The 25,480-nt window shown below is 42.4% G+C and overlaps 1 protein-coding gene across 6 annotated transcripts in view; it reads left to right on the top strand.

Annotated features, from left to right (window-relative positions):
* THRAP3 (thyroid hormone receptor associated protein 3) overlaps nt 1-25,480 on the top strand; it is a 74,005-nt gene that overhangs the window by 45,923 nt on the left and 2,602 nt on the right. For all 6 annotated transcript variants that reach the window (XM_029230911.1, XM_029230912.1, XM_029230915.1 and 3 more), the window contains 9 exons: nt 7,845-8,012; nt 12,339-13,244; nt 14,780-15,493; nt 16,436-16,608; nt 17,338-17,449; nt 19,074-19,158; nt 21,283-21,470; nt 23,913-24,108; nt 24,579-24,722. In XM_029230911.1, coding sequence (XP_029086744.1) covers nt 7,876-8,012; nt 12,339-13,244; nt 14,780-15,493; nt 16,436-16,608; nt 17,338-17,449; nt 19,074-19,158; nt 21,283-21,470; nt 23,913-24,108; nt 24,579-24,722 — 2,655 coding nt within the window. In that variant the 5' untranslated portion in view covers nt 7,845-7,875. The remainder of the gene's footprint in view (nt 1-7,844; nt 8,013-12,338; nt 13,245-14,779; nt 15,494-16,435; nt 16,609-17,337; nt 17,450-19,073; nt 19,159-21,282; nt 21,471-23,912; nt 24,109-24,578; nt 24,723-25,480) is intronic.

Here is a 25,480-nt window from a genome sequence, read left to right as displayed (position 1 = left end):
TTAAGTAGAGAATTGCATGAGGAAATACGGTTAAGAAGGTTTTTTTCGCTTAACTTACATGGAACCCAAACATCAAAGCGATTAACCTAACCAAGCCGGTGCAGGTGATTTTCAGCACTTGATTTGGATATTTTGAGTATGTTGGCTGTCTCCCTCGTGGTATAACGTTGATTGTTCTCAGTTAATGTCTCGATTTGATTGCTTTCCACTTCAACTGGTCTACCCAACTGTGGAGCATCGTCCAGCAGGAAATCTCCAGCACAAAACTTTGCAAACCACTTTTGACATGTTCGATTAGTCACAGCACCCTTTCCATACACTGTGCAAATCTTTTTTGCGTTTCAGTTATGTTTTTACCTTTCTTGAAATAATAAAGCATAAGATGCTGAAAATACTGCTTTTTTTCTTCCATCTTCAATATTAAAATGGCTACACAAAAGTTCACCAGTTTTGATAATTTTTTTTTTTAAATGCACACTGATATGACAGCTGTCACATGCAGTCTAACAGGATTGTCCTGAATGAAGTTAACGACAACTGCGTGCTACTAGAGCCATCTTTCGGAAAAAACCGAACGAACTTTTTGGCTAACCCAATAGAAGGATCTTTGATGAACGTATTCTAAAATACAGAGCAAGAGAAGCTAGACATTCTTTTTCTTCTTTTTTTTGGGGGGGGGGTACGCGGGCCTCTCACTGTTGTGGCCTCTCCATTGTGGAGCACAGGCTCCGGACGCGCAGGCTCAGCGGCCATGGCTCACGGGCCTAGCCGCTCCATGGCATGTGGGATCTTCCTGGACCGGGGCACGAACCCGTGTCCCCTGCATTGGCAGGTGGACTCTCAACCACTGCACCACCAGGGAAGCCCAGGCTAGACATTCTTAAATAGTAAGATCATCAAATCAGGGTAGCTGAGTTGTCTTCCTTGAAGAAATGATGAGTCCTGGTTTTTCAGGATAGTCCCAATTTATTGATAAAGTCCTGTTCCCCATTGTCAACCCAAATATCCTGGAAACCTTAAATTGCTAGATACAAATGTCACACCCCGCCCCTAGCCTGTCTCAGCCAGAGCAGGGCAGTAATCTTTTATTGGACTATATACACTGTATGTTAACTTTTATTTTATTTTATTTTCATTATTATTTTTTTTTTTGCGTTATGCGGGCCTCTCACTGTTGTGGCCTCTCGTTGCGGAGCACAGGTTCCAGACGCGCAGGCTCAGCAGCCATGGCTCACGGGCCCAGCCGCTCCGCGGCATGTGGGATCCTCCCGGACCGGGGCACGAACCCGTGTCCCCTGCATCGGCAGGCAGACTCTCAACCACTGCGCCACCAGGGAAGCCCTATGTTAACTTTTAGATTTGAACTCTCTGGTCCCCCTACTTCTAGATGGATATTTTTTCTTTAAATAATTGTTTCGGGGAATTCTTTGGTGGTCCAGTGGTTAGGACTCCATGCTTTCACTGCCGAGGGCCTGGATTCAGTCCCTGGTCAGGGAACTAAGGTCCCATGAGCTGCGAGGTATGGCCTAAATAAATAAATATATGTATGTATGTATGTTATAGTCATTAAATCATAGCCTTTTTTTCCTCTGAACTACAAGAAGATGCAAATTTCCATGCTTCATTTTCCCCGTCAGTATGCATCCATTACTAAAATTTGTGTGTTTATAAAATCATGTCATAGATGTTATACATTTCAGTATGTCAGTGTATCTTATGGAATTTTACATCTTAAATTAGGGACTTGCCTAAAAGGATTCTAAGTCTTATGGTGAGATTTTTGCTTTTTCTTTTTGGAAGGCTATTTCTTGGGAAGATTTCCATAGTTGATTGTTCTTATCCATTGTTTTGACTATTTTTTTTTATTTTTCATTTTTTTAAATTAAATTTTATTGGAGTATAGTTGCTTTACACTGTTGTGTTAGTTTCTGCTGTGCAGCATACTGAATCAGTTATACATATACATATATCCCCATATCTCTTCCCTCTTGCGTCTCCCTCCCTCCCACCCTCCCTATCCCACCCCTCCAGGCGGTCACAAAGCACAGAGCTGAAATCCCTGTGCCATGGGGCTGCTTCCCACTAGCCATCTACCTTACGTTTGTTAGTGTGACTCTCTTTCGCCCTGTCACAGCTCACCCTTCCCCCTCCCCGTATCCTCAAGTCCGTTCTCCAGTAGGTCTGTGTCTTTATTCCTGTCTTACCCCTAGGTTCTTCATGACATTTTTTTTTCTTCTTAAATTCCATATATATGTGTTAGCGTATGGTATTTGTCTTTTTCTTTCTGACTTACTTCACTCTGGAGAAAAGGGAACTCTGGCACTGCTGGTGGGAATGTGAATTGGTTCAGCCACTGTGGAGAACAGTATGGAGGTTCCTTAAAAAACTACAAATAGAACTACCATATGACCCAACAGTAACAGCTTAACGGAAGATCCGAACGAACTTTTTGGTCAACCCAGTAGCTTGACCATTAAGGGCTGCCAAGGTTGGAGCCCCAGGGCAGCCCATTGAGAAGCTGTATTTGGCACTACTTAGTTTTAGGAGCTCAGTCTCCTGCCAAATGTAACCTATCCACAGCGTTCCAAACATGGGGCAAACAGTATTAAATTTAACTACCGAAGTGTTTCTTCTGGTGAATTCAGCAAGACACCTACCATGTGCCAAGCACAATGCTGGCATAGTCACTAGGGACACTAAGAAGAAACTTAACAATCTGGAGTGAGAAGGGGAGAGGAGTAATTGAATTCTTTCTTATCTTTGAGAGTCTTTGATTTAGAGAAGCTTGCTTTGGCCCTCGCTGCCAATATTATTCTTGTTGCTGAAAAATAAGATCTGTATTTTTAATGACATAAAAGCCATGTAATTATATACCTTAAGGCCTTTGTTTTGTTTTACGTTAAAACGTATCTGCTTTTGCAAGGACCAGTGGCTTGGAGAAGGCTTGGGCTTTAAAAAGGGTGGTGGGTCTGGAAATTACCCTCTCACGTGGCTCTGCAGAAGAGTTTAAAGATGAACCCTTCCTCCAAGTGACAGAATTATATCTGAAATCATTTCAGAAGGCTGTTTGAAATTCTACACTTGGGTTTTAAATAAAAAGGGGGGAGGGTAGAACAACAGTAGTATAAATACAAGATGGAGGAGGAGGATATCTTGCAGCTGAAGAAGGGTTTATGAGAAAAGATTTGAGGGCCTAGTGACTCATCTCACTCTGAATCAACATGTGGTGTGGCTGCCAGAAAGAGAAATCTTAGGATGCATTAGTAGTGTCTAAATAGTTTTATAATAGGCCAAATTTGGTGAATTACATTTAGTTCTGAGTATCCCAGTGAAGGAGGACAAACTGGAATTGATTCAGTGGCAAACAGGGTGATAATGTGGATATGAAACCATGTCATCTGAAGGATGTTGGAAAGTTGAGGGTATTTGGATCATACCAGCCCTTAACTAGAAGTTTAGGAACTGGATCCTATATTTCTGCCTGCTAACATGCTGAGTACTACTTGTTCAATAGGTGGATTCTTTTATATTGCTGGTGTAGGAACATCGCTGTTTTATTCTGAATGAAACAGCATGTCCAGGAAGAGTAGGCTGAAGTACTGCTGAAGAAACAAAACTTCCTTTGGGGGAAATTTTAATTTGAACAGAAACCAAACTTCTTAAAGAAAAACCGGAACGAACTTTTTGGCCAACCCAATACTTGTAACATGTAAAACGTGCTAAGTTCATTTTCAAGGTGATATTTGTCTGTCGTACTTTCCATACTATTTTTAGAGCATGGACATGGAAGAAATGTTAGAAATGGGAAAAGCTATGTGTAAACACAATGAAGTTTTAAAGGTCTTCAAAGTAGAACTGTGAGTTGTTTTGAATGAATTTTGGTAATTTAATCAGATAGCTTTAGTTATGGTTGTCCCTACCTTACACGAAAATGTTTGTATAAAATGTTTATATACATGAAATCTATTTATGTATATCAGGAGAAGACACTTCTTGGTCTTTTGGACCTTTTCCTTTCTTGTGTGACTTGCTGTTTCATAGTCTTCGGGTGACAGCTTAAATGCCACCTCTGGACCATCCTATCTAAATAACTCACTACCACACTTCATAAATTTGCCAACATTATGCGCTCTTTGCCTTCTTCCTAGTACTTACCAGAATTTGAAATTACATTTTTGCTTGCTTGCTTGGTTATGATCTATCTGTAATTCTAGATTGTAAGCTCCATGGAGGCAAAGACCAAGTCTACTTTAATTTACCATTGTTTGTCCACTCTCTAGAGTTCTCTTGAATGAGTTAAGATATTCATTGATTTATTTCCAGCTCTGGTTTTGTATCATCCAAAGTTATTCCTCTTAACTCTCAGGGAATAGTGATGTTTTAAAATTAGTTTCAGTTCACATTAAAGAAATTCTAGGAGTGAGGGTGGTGTCACAGTATTGTGACTCTTGAGTACATTTGTCAATTCTAGTAAATTTAATATAGGTAAAAGTGTTAAATTTGGCTGTTTTTTTTTTTTTTTTTTGGTATGCGGGCCTCTCCCGTTGTGGAGCACAGGCTCCGGACGCTCAGGCTCAGCGGCCATGGCTCACGGGCCTAGCCGCTTCGCGGCATGTGGGATCTTCCCGGACCAGGGCACGAACCCGTGTCCCCTGCATTGGCAGGCGGACTCTCAACCACTGCACCACCAGGGAAGCCCACTATTTGTATTTTTAAAAAATACTTTGCCTTCTTTCTATTTGTTCATTTGGTTGTGTCGGGTCTTAGTTGCTACCAGTGGGCTCCTTAGTTGTGGCACGTGTGCTCCTTAGTTGTGGCACATGTGCTCCTTAGTTGTGGCTTGCAGACTCCTTAGTTGTGGCATGCGAACTCTTAGTTGCGGCATGCATGTGGGATCTAGTTCCCTGACCAGGGATTGAACCCGGGCCTCTTGCATTGGGAGTGCGGAGTCTTAGCCACTGGACCACCAGGGAAGTCTCTCTATCTGTATTTAGATGACGACTTTTTCTTCCTTTTCATGAAAATTAGGTTCTTAATTTTCCAGTGACTTGGAGTTGAAATGAGTATTTCCTTTTCTACTGACTTGTTCCCCCTTCTCCTTTTTTTTTTTTTTTTTCCCCTTTTTCCTGCCGGGCAGCGCAGGCTTGCAGGATCTTAGTTTCCCGACCAGAGATTGAACTTGTGCCCCCAGGAGTGAAAGTGAGGACTCCCTAACCACGGGGCCGCCAGGGAATTCCCTCCCCTTTTTAAAGTCTGATATTGTCCACCCATTGTGTAACTGATCTAAAAGGGTATTTATTTCTAGCCTAAGCTAAATTGAAGACTGGACAGAGAAGTTGCTAGGCAAAGATACCCCTAGACTTGTAACAGAAAAAAGCCATTTAGCAAGAATGAACCTAGAGAATCCCCAAATATGCTGAAGGCCAACCAGAAAAACAATGTATTTTCAATATTCAGTTTCTGTAAATTGCTTATTTACACCTCCACCTCATATCTCCAAATAACTTATTCCTCTACCCTGGCTTTGTATAATGACACTGCTTCCAAAAATCGGTTCCAAACTGAAACATCTTTGACCTTGCTAAAGCATGTAACAGTTTGATCCTTTTGGTAGGATCTAGACTGTAGGTCTTTGGTATCCTCATTTAGCAATCTCTTACTCATCACTGTTTGTCTCTGGCTTCCTAGCAGTTTCTCAGTCTTCTTCTAAATTTATGTCTCTGAGATTATGGTTATTTCCCTTATGAGCTGGAGCTATAGCAGCTTCTTGGATTTCTTTGCCTTTCCAAAAGTTCTTAAAATTCAAGTCTAAAACTTGAATATAGTAATTATAAACAGATACCACCTTTCAGTTTGTCTCTGTCTTGCCCTCTTTACCAGATCCTAAACTCAATAGGAGTGGAGACTTGAATTCATTTATTCATCCCACAAGTCTCTGCATGCCTTCTGTGTGCCAGACACTGCTCTGGCGAGGCTGTATAATGGTAGTTAAGAGCACTGGTTTAGAGCCAGGTCACCTGGGTTCAAATCCCAGCCCTGCCACTTAAAGCAGTGTGCCCTTGGGCAAGTTAGTTACCTTCTTTATGTCTCAGTATCCGCATCTGTAAAAAGGGATGTAATAATACCCTCCTTGAGGATAAGTTAATAAAAATACTGTTTAAGTGTTTGCTGTTCTGGGCATTGAGGATACAACAGTAAATAAGAAAGATGAGATTTCTGCTGGTGGGAGCTTACATCCTACTTGGGTAGAGGAGGAAAAACAAAGTAAACAAGTACAAAGTAAACAAGTTTCAAGTACTGGATTTAATGCTGGGAAGAAGAAAACAAGGTACTGGACTAGAACTTAGAGAATGACTGCGTGGCTGCTTTTGATTGGGTGGCCAGGGCAAACCTCTGGGGAGATCGCCTTTGAGTTGGGATCTGAATAACAAGAAAATCTGAGAGGTAGGGGAGGGTGAAATGTTCATTGGTTATTGTTTTCCCTTCACAAGCCAGGCACAACATTACATAAAAGAATCTTTTGTTAAGCAGTGAGACAGCGAGGGTGATAGGATAAGTCCTGGAGTTCTGGTCTGGTTTAGGTATTAACTAGCTTTCTGATCTTTGAAAAAAAAAGGAAAAAACAATTTTGTTTTTTTCACGGGAAAATGACCCTGAAAGAAGGTTGACTCTTGAAGCTAGTGATGGGCTAGAAGAAAGTAGAGGTTATTCTCCTTATACATTACTTTAGTCCTATGTTTATGGATTAATATCCTGTATTTTGGGACTTCTCTGGTGGCGCAGTGGTTAACAATCTGCCTGCCAATACAGGGGACGTGGGTTCGAGCCCTGGTCCAGGAAGATCCCACGTGCCGCAGAGCTGCTAAGCCTGTGCGCCACAACTACTGAGCCTGCACTCTAGAGCCCGCGAGCCACAAGTACTGAAGCACGCGCGCCTAGAGCCCGTGCTCCGCAACAAGAGAAGCCACCGCAATGAGAAGCCCGCACACTGCAACAAAGAGTAGCCCCTGCTCGCCACAACTAGAGAAAGCCAGTGCGCAGCAACGAAGACCCAACGCAGCCAAAAAAAAAAAATCCTATATTTTACAGGATGTAGTACATCCTGTTGTGGTATTACAATATTTGAGAATATTCTGTCACACTTTTTCTTTTGAGCACAAATAAACGGATTTTAATTCTTTGATAAGATAAATAATACACATAGGTACTTGGTAATACTGATAAAAAAGAAGATAAAAGTTAGAAAAATACAAAATGGAAAGATATAACTATAGATGTAATGAGCAGATGTATGATTATAATTATAGGTGTAATACATAATTGTAGGTGTAAAGGAGATTACAGAATCTCTCACACTTTAAACCTTTTCCTTTGAAGTAAATATTAAGGGTATGCCTCATGGATTCAGGGTCCAGGAAGTAGGGAAATGGTAAGATGTGCCACAAACTCTATAACCAAGATGTCATTGCATAGAGTTTCTTCTGTGAGGACTGGAAAGCCTGTCTCAGGTCATCTCAGTACTTTTATTAACAGTTAACTTAGTTTGCAAAACTTGTCTGCTTATTGAGAAAAGACTGCGTGCCCCAGGTTATCAATAGCTCTCCTCATTTTTGTCTGTGTTTCATGGTGTCCCCCAGTTAGAGTTACAGGTCAGGTTTTCCATTTGCTGCTGTGGGTTGGTACGTTGGGAATTGTACCGCTTAGAAATCCCCCTTGGTAAAAGGGCAAAGAGTGTTTGGTTTGGTTTGGTTTTAGGAGTCATTTCATCTTTTTTGTTTGTTTCTAAGTGTCCATAGAAGTTCAAGGGACTCACTCATTTGTTTGATTCTGTTTTTTTACATTAGGTGTAATTGAAAAGCGACCCTCTCTTTAGAGATGTCAAAAACAAACAAATCTAAGTCTGGATCTCGCTCTTCTCGATCAAGATCTGCATCAAGATCTCGTTCTCGTTCGTTTTCGAAGTCTCGGTCCAGAAGTCGGTCTGTCTCTCGTTCAAGGAAACGCAGGCTGAGGTAAGGGGGTGTGATTGTATAATGAGATGATCATTGATCAGTCAGTATAGGTCTCTGAAGATCTTTTGTTAGACCCTTTCTGTGTCAAATGGAGGTGCGGGGTTGGCTTGAGGTGGAGTGTTGGGCGGTAAGATATTCCAGGTCTCTTCAAATGTTACAAATCCAAATCATCTTTGATTGCCATGCTGTTGGCCTAATTCCTTTTCTTTCCTGCCAGCACATACTGTTTTGCATCCACTGTGGAAGAAAGAGCATTTTATTTTTATTTAAGCTACTTGCTTCAAATCTCTACACCTGATTATTTTTCACTGAAGTATTTTTGGAGGCTTGGACCAAGGTTTATTTGCACCATCAGCAGAGAAAGGATAGCTAAGAGGATTAATAGTATGATCAACATTGCAAGGAAAAGAAACCGTAACTCACTAAAATAATTAAACCTTAAAAAACTTAATCAGGAGTCCTTTGTATATATATACCTGATACGCCAGCTGCTGACAAGCTGCATCTATTTACTAAAACACATCTTGCAACTGCCTAAAAAATCACTATTGTAGACATCACTTTGCCTTAGTAAATATGCAAATAATTCTTTTGAATTTATTGCCAGTATTCTTTAATTTAGTCAGTTTCTACAGCTTTAGTTGGATTATTTCCTATTTCAGCTGTCTTGGAATATAATGCCAAACTTCCAGCATCTTTCCTCTTTTGTTGTGTTATGAGTTCGGTTTTTCATTCTTTAAAACTTTCTTTTGTGAGTAGATAAGAACCTGTTAGTAAATATAAGTTTCTATATGTGTGTTAGAGAAATATTGATGTATCTAAATGTTTAAATACCAAAAGGGGATTTTTGTACAATTTCATTCTTTTTGTCAGAGCTGCAGTAGGCAAGGAGACAATTTCTCAGTTTTACCACTTGGCGCCCCTGCTGATTATTTTAGATGAGTATCTAGAGCCCTTCTCTGAAATGAATTACACAGTTTAAAATAAACTCAGGAATAGTTGTTTTAATCTTTATTGATGGTTTCCATAGTCCTACTCCTAAAAGAGTCTATAAACAAATAGTTGGTAGGCTCCCCCCCCCCACCCTCCCAACAAGAATAAGTTAATTCTTTTTTTTAAATACATTTATTTATTTCTATTTATTTTTTATTTTTGGCTGTGTTGGGTCTTCGTTGCTGTGTGCGGGCTTTCTCTAGTTGCAGCGAGCAGGGGCTATTCTTCGTTTCGGTTTGTGGGCTTCTCATTGTGGTGGCTTCTCCTGTTGCGGACCACAGGCTCTAGGCATGCGGGCTTCAGTAGTTGTGGCACGTGGGTTCAGTAGTTGTGGTTCGCGGGCTCTAGAGCACAGGCTCAGTAGTTGTGGCGCACGGGCTTCGTTGCTCCACGACATGTGGGATCTTCCTGGACCAGGGCTGGAACCCGTGTCCCCTGCATTGGCAGGTGGATTCTTAACCACTGCACCACCAGGGAAGCCCAAGAATAAGTTAATTCTTAAATGGAATCTGTGAGAAGCCTGTCTGAAAATTAATTTCAGAGCAGAGATTGAACAAAAAATAGGTGTGCATAAATGTTAATGACTTCCATATAGTGTAGAACAGGAGGTTATAAACTTTGAGTCTCTCACTCAAAAACACTTTTTTTTTTTTTTTTTAAGATAACATTACACCTTGAGGATAACCAATCCTAACTTTATTTTTCTCTCCCATGTTTCTTGGGCACACATTTTTATACCAAGCTTTGTTTGAGGCCTGTGCTAGATAGAGTCTCTCTGTTGCCCAATTGTGTCAGAGTCTGTATGTAAGTAAAATTCTCTTTTATCTTCTCAAACCCCACCCCCACCCCCCAAAAATGAGGGAAAGCCCACTAAATATATCTACCCCAGGAATTTGCTATCAAGGCCATAGGACCGAGCAGAGACTCTTAGTAAACTCCTACCTTGCGCCCAGAGTCTTTTGATCTGGTTTGCTTAAATCTCAGTTTCAGCTCATTTGGTTCTTTAAAACTTAATCTAGTAAATGGAAACTAAATAATTGGTTCAAAAAGAAGAGGCTGTACAACCAAAACTGAGAGAGAAAATTGAACTGACATAACCCAAATTGAAAAATGTTTACCAGTTCTGAAGTATTTGTGATAGCTAGAGTTCTGGGCGGATCTCTCTGGACAGATTGCTTCTCCTTATTCTGCAGGTCATTTGGCATGGTCATCAACTTGGCAAATGAGGGAAAGATACCTTATGCAGGCAATATGTGCCGGGGTGGGTCTAGAGCCACTCCATGTGCTGTCCTAATACCTGTAAGATTATTTTGGAGGAATATCTCCACTAGAAAACAAGTTTTTATATTTGATTCTAGTCTGACTTCTCTGCTTTTTAGAAACAGATAAATTTGCCGCTGGATGTTCAATTTTTAATTCTGGCTTATCTGTTTCATGATTTTTTTCTTTTGTTTTCCCTCTCCTACAAGGAAAGTATACTGTCCAGAGAGTTTGAGAAACCATACCTTTAAATTAACTTAACTGCTGAGTTCTACAGAATTGGAGAAAATTGGTTGTTTCCTTGTATTTCACAGACTTATGTATCCTTTTAAATGACTTCTCATAAATAAATTCATTTGCAATCTGCAGAGACTCATATTCCTGCATCCGTGCAGTGACTGCGGGTTTTGGATGCAGTATGCCGCAGGGCCCTCACTAGTAATTGGTGACAGAAGCAGCAGTAGCCTCTGAGGATGGGAACATGAATAAAACCCTCCTTAGTGCTGGTGGTGCATCACCTCCCTCAAGTACAGCCATTAAATTGGGTCATATTCAGTTTCATAGCTGCATCTGCCTCTCCCTTCTTTCTTACATTGTTCTATTTTCGAATGAAAAGTGTGAAAGGTAAGTTTTTTTTTAAATTGTACTTAAATAGCAACCATTAACAACCATCACTATGCTACATCTTCACTAGTTCCTGTTGTTCTTGGAGTAGGTAAAGAACCTGAGCATGGTGGGTAGTAAGTAGTGGGAAACCAATCCCACTTTATCTTCTAAGTGTAAGTTTCTTTCTAAAAATAACATTCTGTTTAGTTGTTAAAACCTGTCACATTTGCATCTGTTTCCAGTTAGGTCTGATATGAGAAGCCCTGCTTATGAACTGAAGGGTTTTTATTCTATATGTAAAGAAAATATTTTTGGAGTTTTCTAGTAATTTTACATATTTCTAGTTAACTACTTAGGAGTAGTGACTAATTAATGCTCTATATCATAGTTGACATGACAAGTGGTATCAAAGAACGCCACTGGATTTTCCACACCAACAAATACAGTTTTTGGCTCTTTGATGGAAACAGCTCCCTGTCATTGACAAGCCTGGCATTTGTGAACATGTAATTTTTACAGAGTTAGGTTACTGTTGAATCCCCACTGGTCTGGAAATGTACCTTTGCTAAATTAGAGTTCTGTATTGTTAAATGAAGAAGAACACCACTAGGCTTTAGGTTGACCTTAAAGATGTGCAAGTGTGGGGCTGTTTTTGTAGTTCCTCTTTGCTACCCTCTTGTGTGTTTTGATGTCTTATGGTCAGATGGTGCCCTCTTGTGGCACCTGGGTAAGACCTTGTAGTTCAGCCACAGAAACTTGACCTTCTAGATAATGAGACCATTTCCAGATTCCCAGTTTAAAAAAAACCAACAATATTTGTATGCTTTGCTGATCTGATTTCAGTTAAAATTCTTTTAAGCTTTGAACAGATGAGTTCTCTAAGTCCCTATTTAAGCATTCTTTGGTTTAGACCTGTTGTAACTTTTTTTTATACAACCCCAAGTCTTAGTGGAAGCTAAGAAATTAGCCCTGCACAGACAGAGAGAGGTGGATAGGATGGGGAGTAAGCAGTGTGGGGCCAGAGGATCTGAATAGTTACCTGTCTGGGTACCACAGCATGCAGGGATCACTTCCAATGACCCAGGGACCTACCTGTACAATCCTCTGTGCCTGTGAAACTCTTAGCAAGTAGTATACTATATTAAAATGGTGCTTGTTTAGTTTACCACATTAGAAACATTTTTATATTCTCTCAGTCACTATAGAAATACATCTCCATTTAGAATGTGCTACAGTATTAATGAAGCATCTCAGTGTCTCATTTGTTAAAGTGCTTCTTTATTTTTGTACTTAATGTGGCCATAAGAGTAGAATTAATTATTTAAGTTTGTACCTTTCGTTTGAAAACACTGAAGTTAAATGATACATAAGAAGAGGGATTTACCTCTTTGTTGGCAGGTTTTTCTTGAGTAAAAATGCTTGTGTCAAAAATTCAAACATTTCTTCCCTCCCCTGCCCCTCTTTCAGTTCTAGGTCTCGTTCCAGATCATATTCTCCAGCTCATAACAGAGAGAGAAATCACCCAAGAGTATATCAGAATCGGGATTTCCGAGGTCACAACAGAGGCTATAGAAGGCCCTATTATTTCCGTGGGCGCAACAGAGGCTTTTATCCATGGGGCCAGTATAACCGAGGAGGCTATGGAAACTACCGCTCAAATTGGCAGAATTACCGGCAGGCATACAGTCCTCGTCGGGGCCGTTCCCGATCCCGGTCCCCAAAGAGAAGGTCCCCTTCACCAAGGTCCAGGAGCCATTCTAGAAACTCCGATAAGTCTTCCTCTGACAGGTCAAGGCGTTCCTCATCCTCTCGTTCTTCCTCCAACCACAGCCGAGTTGAATCTTCTAAGCGCAAGTCTGCAAAGGAGAAAAAGTCTTCTTCCAAGGATAGCCGGCCGTCTCAGGCTGCCGGGGATAACCAGGGAGATGAGGCCAAGGAGCAGCCGTTCTCTGGAGGCGCCTCTCAAGACACAAAAGCGTCTGAGAGCTCAAAGCCATGGCCAGATGCCACCACATACAGTGCTGGTTCTGCATCACGGGCCTCAGCCGTGTCTGAGCTGAGTCCTCGGGAGCGAAGCCCGGCTCTCAAAAGCCCCCTCCAGTCTGTGGTGGTGAGGAGGCGGTCACCTCGTCCTAGCCCTGTGCCCAAACCTAGCCCTCCGCTTTCCAGCACATCCCAGATGGGCTCAGCTCTGCAGAGTGGTGCTGGGTACCAGGCTGGGACACACCAAGGTCAGTTTGACCATGGCTCGGGGTCCTTGAGTCCATCCAAAAAGAGCCCCATGGGTAAGAGTCCACCAGCCACTGGCTCCACATATGGCTCATCTCAGAAAGAGGAGGCTGCTGCTCCAGGCGGAGCAGCCTATACAAAGAGGCAAGTATCTTGTTTCCCCTGTCTGGTTGTTTTTATCTCACCAGCCGGCAGTTTAGTTGTAATGTGATCTGTAGAGCTCTGATTAGTGGTAATAAGGTAATCCCATTTCCTCAACTTTTCATTTAGCAAACTTTAAAGCATCACCCCAGGAAACCTTTAGCTTAACTCTAGTTTTCCTACCTTCCTGAATTTGTATTGCAGCATAAAGTTTCTTTAGACTACTCTGCAATGATGTTTTCACATTTAAAGTTTACCTTGGATTCTACCAGTATAAGCCAGAGAACAGTAGAGATTTGTGGGTCAGCCATCAAAAAATGTGGTCTTTACCAAAATGAATGGCTGTTGGAGCTGTTAGACCCTCTAGGACCTACCATCTCCTGTGATCGATCTGCATCAGTCCATCATGGTGAAGAGCTGCGCCCTCACACCCTCCAGTTGAGGAGACTGGGCAGAATGGGAAAGTCCAAGGCTTAGTCCAGGAAGACCTTGTTTTAAAATCACAAAGTGGGTGTATGTCCCAGTAGAAGCCAACCAGGCTGTGTGTTAGGAGAGGACATAACAGTGTCTCTGTCTTTCTACCCTGGGGGACACACTGAGTTGGAACTTGAATCTTTTTTATGTGGTTGGATGGATTGGGGTGGCAGAGATATAACAGGGAATTTGTACTGAGACCAGGTTGTTAAGATGGCTTTACAGAGCAGGTGGTTCCCCTCCTGCCCCCACCTTTTCCTTTTATTAGCATATTCTTTGCTGCCCTGCTGTCCTTTGGTTCTTTTTTGTCATATTAATGCAACTATAACATGATCAGACTTTTTCCATTCATGGTACAAATGAGACGTTCAGAATCTGTACTTTGCAGCTTTCAGTAAGTCTGCTTTGAAATACAAGTTTTGTTCCTTGCCAGGACTATGAGTCTCATTAGAACACTTGGGCATGAGCTCTGCTTTTCCATAAGAATGAGTAGGATGATTTTTGCCCCCTCCCCCAATTAACATGTGTTCTGTTTTTATTTGTGTTTGCAGTATATTTCATACTTAGATCTTCTAGGTGACTTGAAGCAAATTTGAAGTCTCTTTTGAGACTTGTATTTCCAAATGTGAGTTGTATAAAAGCAAAACAGTCCAAGGTTGAACATTCTATGTTAACTTTGCTGAAAGCAGATTTTAAGTGACTGAGTGAAGGTTGGATAAGACCTTAAGTTTTTTTTTTCCTAGACCACTTACAGGTAAGTAGGTTTTTGTTTTTCAGTATCCTAAAAATTGCCTTTGCTATTTTCTTTTTGTTTGTTTTTATAATACACAACTCCATAGACCATATAGTTTTCTCTTAAATGCCAAGTTCATAGATCTGTGAAGAGCAGTTTTTTAGAAATTAATAGAAGGTAACCAAGACTCCTTTCGTAACACTGGAATCCACAAGACATGCTTATTAGAGAAGCAGAATCCTAAGACCGTACGCACATGGTGCTAGTTTATTTTAGATCAAGTTGCTTAAGAAGCCTCTTGTGTGTGTCTCCCTTGTGTTTTCATAACTAGGTATCTAGATGAGCAGAAGACAGAGAATGGAAAGGATAAGGAACAGAAACAAACAAATACTGATAAAGAGAAAATGAAAGAGAAAGGGAGCTTCTCTGATGCGGGCTTGGGTGATACAAAAATGAAATCTGATCCATTTGCTCCCAAAACTGATACTGAGAAGCCTTTCCGGGGTAGCCAGTCTCCTAAAAGGTATAAGCTCCGAGATGACTTTGAGAAGAAGATGGCTGACTTCCACAAGGAGGAGATGGATGATCAAGATAAAGACAAGGGTAAAGGAAGGAAGGAATCTGAGTTTGATGATGAACCCAAATTCATGTCGAAAGTTGTAGCAGGTGCAAACAAAAACCAGGAGGAGGAAAAGTCAGGCAAATGGGAGGGCCTGATGTACGCACCGCCAGGGAAGGAAAAGCAAAGAAAAACGGAGGAGTTGGAGGAAGAGTCTTTCTCAGAGAGATCCAAAAAGGAGGATCGGGGAGGACCCAAGAGAACCGAAAGTGGGCACAGGGGATTTGTGCCTGAAAAAAATTTCCGAGTGACTGCTTACAAAGCAGTCCAGGAGAAAAGCTCATCACCTCCCCCGAGAAAGACCTCTGAGAGCCGAGAGAAGCTAGGAGCCAAAGGAGACTTTTCCACGGGGAAGTCTTCCTTTTCCATTACTCGAGAGGCCCAGGTCAATGTCCGGATGGACTCTTTTGATGAGGACCTTGCCAGGTGAGCTGTAGTCCATCTTGACCCTCAGGGCTTTAGTAGCCTAACCTCTCTCCCTGAGGTCATTCTGGAACGAGGACAGGCCCCTCATGTATTTCCCCGCTGTCTCATTTTCAGTGTGGATACCCTCGTGTCTCTGTTTTCAGTGGAGAAGTGTGCATCACTGAGCAGTTATATGTTGGGGGCAGTATCATAGCAGTGGTGAAGCGTCTTTTTACACTATAGTGACTGGCTTTTTTGATGCTGGGTCCCCTCTGCTTCTCTCTTGCACTCTATTCATCACATTGTAAGCTCCCCTGCCGGCCCCATTCCACCCCCGTCCTGTTGCCTTCCTAAATGTGCTTGAGATGTCTTTTGCCTGTGGAGCCATGCAGGGTCCATTTTTCCATTCTTAGCTAAGTCACAATATCTATTTTTACAGGTCTTCATGAAATAATGTAACAGTTTTAAAGTTGGGGCTGGGGGCAGGAGAACTTCAGGAAAGAGTGATGAAGCCCAGGCTGCTTTTTACCTGGTGTAAAAACTGCAAAGCCAGTTGGAAGTCTCCTGAACAGCATTCTAGCCACATCCCACTCTTGCTGCATTGTGTCACTTCACTGAGTGGCCCTGGATGGCCAAACTAGTTGGTCTTTTAAAACACCTTCCTGTTTGTCATCTGTTAAAACCAGCAGAGACCCCCCAGAACAGAATCACTGAGGTTTAATGCTTCATCCTACCCATGTGTTCCTATTAAATTCCAACGGGGAAAAGGGAAGAGAGAGATCTTGGATGCCTTTTCCCATAGTTATGGTGCATTGAAGTTACTTTTTACTTTGGTAGGAATTAAAAAAGGAACTTTACAGATAAATTTAACTCTTTTAAAGCACGCTCTTCATTTTTAGGATTTAAACGTTCTGACTTTCTGTGTATCTTGTTACATTGGGCCTCCCTGTGTTTCTTTTTCAGACCCAGTGGCTTATTGGCTCAGGAGCGAAAGCTTTGTCGGGATCTAGTTCATAGCAACAAAAAGGAACAGGAATTTCGATCCATTTTCCAGCACATACAGTCAGCTCAGTCTCAGCGGAGCCCTTCAGAACTGTTTGCCCAGCATATAGTGACCATCGTTCACCACGTTAAAGGTGAGTCCAGACCCCAGCCTGCTCAAGCTCCCTTTCCACGTGCTTAGCTTCCTCTCTAACAAGCAGAAGGATGAGTGGGGGAATGAGGGAGTCTATCAGGGATCTTTATCTCATTGATAGGGGCCTTTGAAGCTACGGGCTAACTTGAAGGAAATTTCTTCCAGGGAGAAGTTTCCATTTTTTAATTACAGAGCTGAACATTATGAAATGCTAGTGGTAACCTGTGATCATGAGAATAAGTAAAATTCATGTGAAGGTTTAAATTGCTTGAAAAGGAGATATGAAGGTGACTTTCTCAGCCCCTCTGTCTTTTCCTGTCTAGTAGCTAGAATCCTCTAGAGGCTTCTTGTAGATCTTGGGGTATGGATATCTTCCCCACATTATTTTGCCATCTCCTGGGCAAATGGAGGTGGACAGGCTGGGGAACGTCATGTAGAATCTGGGTTTGGGCCAGTTATGGGTTCCATCTGAAATTGGAACTCAAGCAGGAGCTGGTGCTCTGAATCAAAGGATAGTAAGCTCTAGTTTCTCTCTTTGTATCCATGTCCTACAGTGGAAATCAGACATTGGATTTTGTCTGAACCAGCCATTTTTCCTTCTTCTTCCTAATGTTTTTTATATGGACTTGACTACTTTAGTCACATCTCTGTGGTTATAGGTCCATGCACACAAGTTGAATGTTGGGTGTGCCTTTGATAGCCTGATATGTTTTTCTTTGACTCCCCACAGAGCATCACTTTGGGTCCTCGGGAATGACATTGCATGAACGCTTTACTAAATACCTAAAGAGAGGAACCGAGCAGGAGGCAGCTAAAAACAAGAAAAGCCCAGAGATTCACAGGTGAGGACCTCAGCCTTACAGTAGAGGTGGTCATAAAAGTCTGCTCATCAGATAATAAACTCGTCTTGTTTTTGCAACTTGTCAGTTACATTATCAGCAGAATTTAAGGTAGTGCCCTCCAGGCTCTAGGATAGTGGTTGTTTGTAGTGGAAAGGGTATGCTTTGATGACTATAAGTTTCTCACTTTGGGCCAGAGGAAAACAGCCCTTTTGGTATAAATGAACCCTTGTATTCTTGGGAGCTGGCAGACAGTAACCCAAGGTCACTGTGAGCTTTCTTTATATAGAGTAGATGTTGTTTCTTTTTTTTTTTTTTTTTTTTTTGCGGTACGCAGGCCTCTCACTGCTGTGGCCTCTCCTGTTGCGGAGCACAGGCTCAGTGGACATGGCTCACGGGCCCAGCTACTCCGCAGCGTGTGGGATCTTCCCGGACTGGGGCACGAACCTGTGTCCCCTGCATTGGCAGGCGGACTCTCAACCACTGCGCCACCAGGGAAGCCCTAGATGTTGTTTCTTTAAGCAACCCATGTATTTCATATATTAGTCCTTCCTTTGGAAGAATTTGCAGCAGGTGGGGGCTGGAGGTGGGAGTGCTTATAGGATTATGTCAAAGGGTTTAAAAGCCCAGAGGTTTAAACATTCGGTTGTTGGAGACTATTCATTCAGCAAATAGGGACTTTGTCTAGAAACAAAGTTGGTCTTTAATTATATAATAGTCAGCTCTTGAACCTTTGCAGGAGGTAGGAGGACCATGTTTGCACAGCAGTCTTGGATTTAGGGTCTTTTGGGATTTATGTCATGCCAGGCAGTTGTTTCTCACTTCGACCTCATCCTGTTGGTGAATAATGGGCCATTATATTTTATTTTATTTATTTTTATTGTATTTTTAAAAATATTAAATTTTATTTTTTTGGCTGCGTTGGGTCTTCATTGCTATGTGGTGGGCTTTCTCTACTTGTGGCGAGCGGGGGCTACTCTTCAGTGCACAGGCTTCTCCTTGAGCAGTGGTTTCTCTTGTGGCGGAACACGGGCTCTAAGCACGCGGGCTTCAGTAGTTGTAGCTCATGGGCTGTAAGCACGCGGGCTTCAGTCGTTGTGGCTCATGGCCTCTAGAGTGCAGGCTCAGTAGTTGTGGTGCATGGGCTTAGTTGCTTCATGGCATGTGGGATCTTCCCGGACCAGGGATTGAACCCGTGTCCCCTGCGTTGGCAGGTTGATTCTTATCCACTGCACCACCAGGGAAGTCCCAAGGGCCATTATATTTTAATTTCCAAGATGAAAACTGCTTTTTGAAGTTAGCAGGGCATAGATAATCTTGATGTGAATTTGAAATTATAGGCACGGCTGTAGGTGAGTCTGTTTTCCTGGCTGTAATGGTACTGGGTGGAATAAGATGTTTTTTCTGTTTGAGTTTGGAAAGTTGGGAGAGAGAGAGAGAGAGTGTGTGTATATGTGTTGTGCATGCATACACGCGCATGGACATCTATGGGAGAGTGTAAGTATATAAGCAAACAACGTAAGTGTAATAAAAAGGAATGCCTATGATTTGCACCACTCTCCTTACGAACTGAGGTGCTATATTCACACTATGGAATGTTAAACAGTTTTTGTGTTTTCAATTTTAGGAGGATAGACATTTCCCCCAGTACATTCAGAAAACATGGTTTGGCTCATGACGAAATGAAAAGTCCCCGGGAACCTGGCTACAAGGTGAACTGTTGCTTTGATCAGTAATTCCAGCAAAATGAGTGCGTTGGGCATGAACTTGACAGAAATGTGTTTGTTTAAATTACTCTCTACTTAAGTTTGTGTTTTTCTTTTAAGGATGGGCATAATTCTAAAAATGAACTACAAAGGGTTAATTTTTATTAAATGTATCAACAACCTTTGTGAAGTGGTTAGAATATGGTAAATGACCCCAAAGTCTATTGAGGTGAGCTTGAGAAAAAAAAGAGAGGAGTTTTGGAACAAGTGCCCATGATGAGAGAAGAAACTTTTTGTGATATTTTTCTGCTTGTAAGTATTATCAAATCAACTATATACATGCACTATTTCCAACCATGATTTCAAAGAGACATGCATGTCAGAGAAGAGTGCGATATTCATGTCTTAACTTAGTAGACTGTTCTAAGCAGCTGTCCAGATTTTCTCCTAACATTGCACCATGTCTATCATGTCGATTACTGTTACTCTAAAGCTAAACATTGCTTTGATAGCCCAGCTACATTCGTAATGATGTGCACGTAAACACTGTTATTAAGAGGTTAAAGCTTGTGTGCAGTCTTTTACTATGAGGTACTAGATTTGGGTTCTTAAAAATCTTAGTATTTCTTGACCACCATTCCCATATAGAGTTGTAATTTAAAATTAGAGATGGCTCTTCCGATGCTGCTGAAACCTTTTCTAAAAATAGTAATTTTTAAGTTTTCCAAGTAAATTTGTCTTATTGGTTGAATGTAATGAGAGGCACTCTTGTACAATCTCTCTTCTCTCCCATCCCCCTTTTCTTTTTCTCCAAGTACCCACCAGCTTTAACCATGTGAAATGCAAGGTTTTGAAACATCAGAAGAGATTCCGTCCTCTCTGCCCCACATAGCCTACTCATTAGAGGTGCTGTGGGCACTGCCTAAGGGAGCTGCAGCTGCGTTTTTCTTCTCTCTTTTTTTGTCTTTGGAGGGTACAGAGGCCCCATTCCCTCTGTCAGAAGAAAACCATGTGATAAAATAAACCAACTTACTACCTACCACTCCTGTTAATTAAATTATTTCAACAAAAAGCTTAGTTGTTTGTATAAGTAAAACATTAATGCTAAGTGAACTACTCATCGCTTCCTCTTTTTAGGGAGTTTTTTGTTGTGTTTTTTTGTTTTTGGCTGCACTGTGCAGCTTGGGGGATCTTAGTTCCTGGACCCAGGGATTGAACCTGGGCCCTCAGCAGTGAAAGCATGGAGTCTTAACCACTGGACCTCCAGGGAAGTCCCTAAGGAGGTTTTACTTCCATGAGACAAATCTTAGTGTATAATGTGCCTGAAACCACATTGCACCTCTGCTCACTGAGATTCTAAAGAGCTGTCGAAAGCCCTTGGCATGATAGTTTGGGGTAGAAGGCCGCTGTTGTTGCTGGGCTCATGCTGTATCTGCAACATACATACCCTGATAGGTTACACTTCCTAGAAAGTTAGCAAAAAAAGGTTTTCTTTTTCTCTTTTCTTCCTTCCTTCCTCCCTCCCTCCCTTCCTTTTTTTTAAATAAACTTTGACTTGGTATTGCCACATTATGAATTCGTTATGCTTTTTGATATGCCTTTTCTAGAGAAATTTAATACAATTAAACATTTTGGAAGGCTGATTGAGTCTCGCATTGTCTGTCATTGGACTCAATACTGAGAGAGAATTCCAAGTAGAGGATAGGCCCAGGGCAGCTGCCACAGTGTAGGTAGGGGAAGATAACAGCATTTCCATTCTTCATGGTGACTAAGCCTGAGCCAGCCTAACCAACACCTTCCAGAGTTGATTTTGGCCTTCTCAACTTGTTGTCTAGCCCTTCTTTACTGGGCCACAGAGGGAAACAGCAAAGTGAGGTGCGTGTACGTGTGTGTGTAGCATATGCAGAAGGTCTTCATGATTATTTTAGAGAACTGGTTTGGGCTCTGTGGGATCCTCATGAAGCGACTTCTGTGGACCATCCTGTATCCCTCCTGAGCTTGGGCGAGGTGCCTCACATTCCCAGTGCTTCCGCTGCACCACTCCAGTGGAGTAGAAGCCACAGTTCGTGGGGTGGTTGAGTTGGTAGCCCTGAATCCCCAAAACCTAAATTTTGATTTCTCTTTTGGCAGGCTGAGGGAAAATACAAAGATGATCCTGTTGATCTCCGCCTTGATATCGAACGTCGTAAAAAACATAAAGAGAGAGATCTTAAACGAGGTAAATCAAGAGAATCAGTGGATTCCCGAGACTCAAGCCACTCGAGGGAAAGATCAGCTGAGAAAACAGAGAAAACTCATAAAGGATCAAAGAAGCAGAAGTACGTAAGCCCCTGTCTGTCACCTCATTCAGACTCCTGAGTGGATTTCTTTGTCTGCCCACCATTAGGCTATATGGCAGACCCTCCAAGCCAGAGAACTTGGGGTTAGGAACGATGGCCACTTGTACAGTGTCTTTTTTTAACTGTCAATTAAGGTCCCTAGATTGAAAATAGAACTTTAGCATGAAAGTAGGCATGATCCTTGTCTAAAGGAGGCCTCCTGGGAGATGGGCAGTTAATTTGGCTCTAGGGACAGTGTGGAAAATCATAGGGGAATTCATTTTGCATTTGTTTTGGTCATGTTCTTTGACTTGTCCTTTCTCATCACAAATCTTCTTGGGAAGGTTATGTTTTAGAAATGGCTCAATGTTTTAGAAATGGCTCAAAGTTGTTGTCAGGTAATAATACTGTTTGGTCAGAGAAACAGGGTGGAACTAGATAGGACAAGATTGTTGATCGCCTTTTAAACTGGTTTCACAGACACTTCCAAGAGAGGTGTTACAAATATTCTTTAAACAAAGGTAGCATTGTTGAACTTCATAAGGCAGTATTTATGCCAAGGTCTTATCTCTATTTACATTTTTGAATGTTCCATGACTTTTCAGTCATGTCTCATTAAAGGTAGCACAATTGAAACCCCACACCTTCCTGTAAGAAGCTACACCACTTCTGTGTTTCTGAACTTTATCTAGCAAGCACTTTCATATCCATTTTCTGATAACAGTCCTTTGAGATAAGTTGGATAGTTAGTAGCTACCTGTTTTGCCCATTTGAAAGATAAAGAAGTAAGCTCAGAACGATTTGTCTAAGATCACACAGTAACAGCTGACATCAAAACTCAGATCTTCTGTTCCACTTTGTCTACTCTTCCACTCAGTTACTTACACATTATGAGCCTTAGCAGCTTTCAGGGCTGCCCACAGATAAAAATCTGATAATCCTCACCAGGGAATGGAGGTGGGGGTATAGTAGTCTTCAACACTGTCACTGGTGGAAAGGGAGCAGAACCCCTCAAGCATTTCAGGGTTGGACTTGGATGACTGATCCTCATTTCTTTCCCTGGGACACAGGCCTTTACCTCTGACTTGTTGTGTAACCTTGACCAAGTCTCTTGCAACCGTAGTATTTTGTGACTGGGGCAAGAAGAAAAATGATAATTATGTCATTTTTCATTGTATATCACACTTCAGTTTAGAAGAACTTTTTATCATATGACTGAAGAGTGGCTCACCCAAGATCACACAACTAATAAAAGGCAGTGTTGGGACTCAAATATGGGGCTTTCTGGAGTCTTAGGTTTGAAAACCTCTTGAAATGACACTGATTTCTACGAGTCAAACATTTGAGTTCTAAGAATCCTGTGACAATAACTTAGATTTCCCCCTTTTTAAGAGTAAATGCTAGAAGGCACCAGTAGGATTCAAACATGTAAGTCTTTGATCTTCTCGAATGTTTGGGGGTGGGCTGGGGGGTTGCAAGGTACTTTCCTCCGTAGTGGAGGAGGGCAGTGATCGGTTACTGACACAGGCTGGCTTCTCCCTGTAAGTCCTCCTCTACTCCTGGGAGCCAGCCTTTCTGCCACCTTAGACGTGGTTGGTGCCCTTCTCCAGCACCACATGGCGGACTGGCCCCGACCTCCAGTACACAGACCGTGACTCATCATATTAGTCTGATTTGCCCTAGTCTGTAATTTCCCCCAGGTGAAGGGAAGGATGGGAAATAACTCTGAGGAGAGTTTCGACAAATCCTGTGCTTAATGACAGAAGCTGTTTGAGCTCACTGGAAAGTGGGGAGGTGGTTTGTGGAGTAGTGGTATAATTAGTCGGAGCCAGGTTTGAATCCAGGCCTACTCAGCTCTGTCACCTGAACTTCCTATCTATAAAATGAGGGAAATAATACTGAATGATCATAATTGCCATTTACTACATGCCTGCTGTGTCAGTGTAGAGTTTTTAGTTAAGCACATTGTTTTTTCAGTCTTTAGAGCACTGTCCCAAGACAGGTAGTGTTCTTCTTATGAGAAATAGACCTAATGTAAAGCCGAAACAGATGGTAATATATAAAGCCTGTCCTGGTACCAGATACTCCGTGACTTTCAATACAATGTTAGTTTCCTTCTGCCTTTCTGATTCGTGCACATGTATTAGACTGAGCTGCCAGAGGCCACAGACTATGTTTTGTTGCTCCTTCTGTGTATGTCCCATGTTCATCACAGGCTCGGACATAGATATGTCACTCAGCATGACTGACAGAATTGGGAGGAAGCTCCCCAGGTTCCCTGGGTGTGTATGTTGGGGGTGAGTTCGTTTTTCAGGTTACTAGCCTTCAGTGTTTTCATCACAGACACACTCCTGATTGCCCTGTGCTGCTTATCCATGAGCTCCCAGCCAAAGGCTGTACCCTAGAGGCTTACTGATCTCCCTGCCTCTTCTATTTTCAAAGGAAGCACCGGAGAGCACGAGACCGGTCCAGGTCATCATCCTCTTCCTCCCAGTCATCCCACTCCTACAAAGCGGAAGAGTACACTGAAGAGACAGAGGAGAGAGAGGAGAGTACCACGGGCTTTGACAAATCAAGACTGGGGACCAAAGACTTTGTGGGTCCAAGTGACAGAGGAGGCAGAGCTCGAGGGACCTTTGTAAGACCCTGCCCCCTCTCCCTTTCTCTAAGCCCTTACTCCCACCAATTCTAATTATGTTCTTATCAGAATACTAATTTTGTTGCCCTTGATACAAGTAATTCAGTCTAAAGACCCTAGAATCTGTGGTTTCCCAATCCCCAGGCTTTCCATTTTTAGTGTTTTTGTTTGTTTGTTTCCTGTTCATAATCACTTAGCCAGAAAGTCTCTTAGGGCTTCTCTTCCGAACTTCCTCACTTGTCTTGACTCCTGTTGTGTGTAGGGAGGCCCTTATGCCATTTTGTCCTCTGTCTAGGCTGTAGACTTGAGATGAATGGAAAGGGAATGACTAGAAACCAGTTGACCAGCATATTGACTGGAGGACAGTTGTCTGTTTTGTGCCAGAAAAGTGTTTGAATAGAAGGCAAGGAATTGTTTTTCTCCATTCCTTACATGGTCCCTTTGTTCCTTTCCCCTGTTTATTGCCACAGCAATTTCGAGCCAGAGGAAGAGGCTGGGGCAGAGGCAACTACTCTGGTAACAACAGCAGCAGCAGCAACAACGATTTTCAAAAGAGAAACCGTGAGGAGGAATGGGACCCCGAGTACACACCCAAAAGCAAGAAGTATTACTTGGTATGTGTCTGGGGACAACCAGGAAGGGCCGGGGGCCTTTGGCACACACAGTAGCTGATACAGAGGCCTTAATTGGTCTTTCCAGAACTGTGATTAAATATGTGTGCAGGCGCTGCACTGGGTACATGCGTACTTGTGGGATGGCATAGTGCTGGCAAGATGAGTTCTCTAGAGAGGTAGTCCTGACCTTGAGAGCGCTATCTAAGACGTTTATGGATCCCAGGGTAAGCGGGGAAAGGTTCCTCTTGCCTTTTTAGTCTGTGAAATTGTTTTACTGCTCACCTACCCTAACCTAAGCCTCCCTCCAGCCTTTATGCAAGGGATAGAACCATAACCTTCCCCTGAGGCTGCAGTTCCACCCTGTCGCTCCCCAGCACAAGATTGACAGGAAAGACAGCTCAGGATCTCTTTTTGCGGAAGGGGACCTGCCTCCAAAATGAAACGCCACTGGGGCTTCTCTCTTCTAAGCTGTTGGTCATTGTCAGGTACCAGGCACCATCTGAGCCTCTCTGCCTCTCAGGTTAGGGCTCTTCTAAGCTGAATTACCTGGCCAGTGAGAGAGCTCTTTTGGCTTTGCTCAACAGCAGGCTCAGATCCAAGCAGACGTGACTCTTGAGTGTTGTAACCAAGGTCAGCTTGCAGCTGAGTCTCTTCATCACCCCTGAGGACTGGCATGGAAACAGGAAGCTAGGAAACAGGTTGCTGTGTAAATCACTGTGTATAGCCAACTTCACTTTTCTAGGGCTGCTGGTAGCTAC

This window comes from Monodon monoceros, unplaced genomic scaffold, assembly GCF_005190385.1.
Source record: "Monodon monoceros isolate NGI ecotype Baffin Bay Population unplaced genomic scaffold, NGI_Narwhal_1 Super_Scaffold_18, whole genome shotgun sequence".
Taxonomy (NCBI): domain Eukaryota; kingdom Metazoa; phylum Chordata; class Mammalia; order Artiodactyla; family Monodontidae; genus Monodon; species Monodon monoceros.
This window is presented reverse-complemented; position numbering and strand designations above follow the sequence as displayed.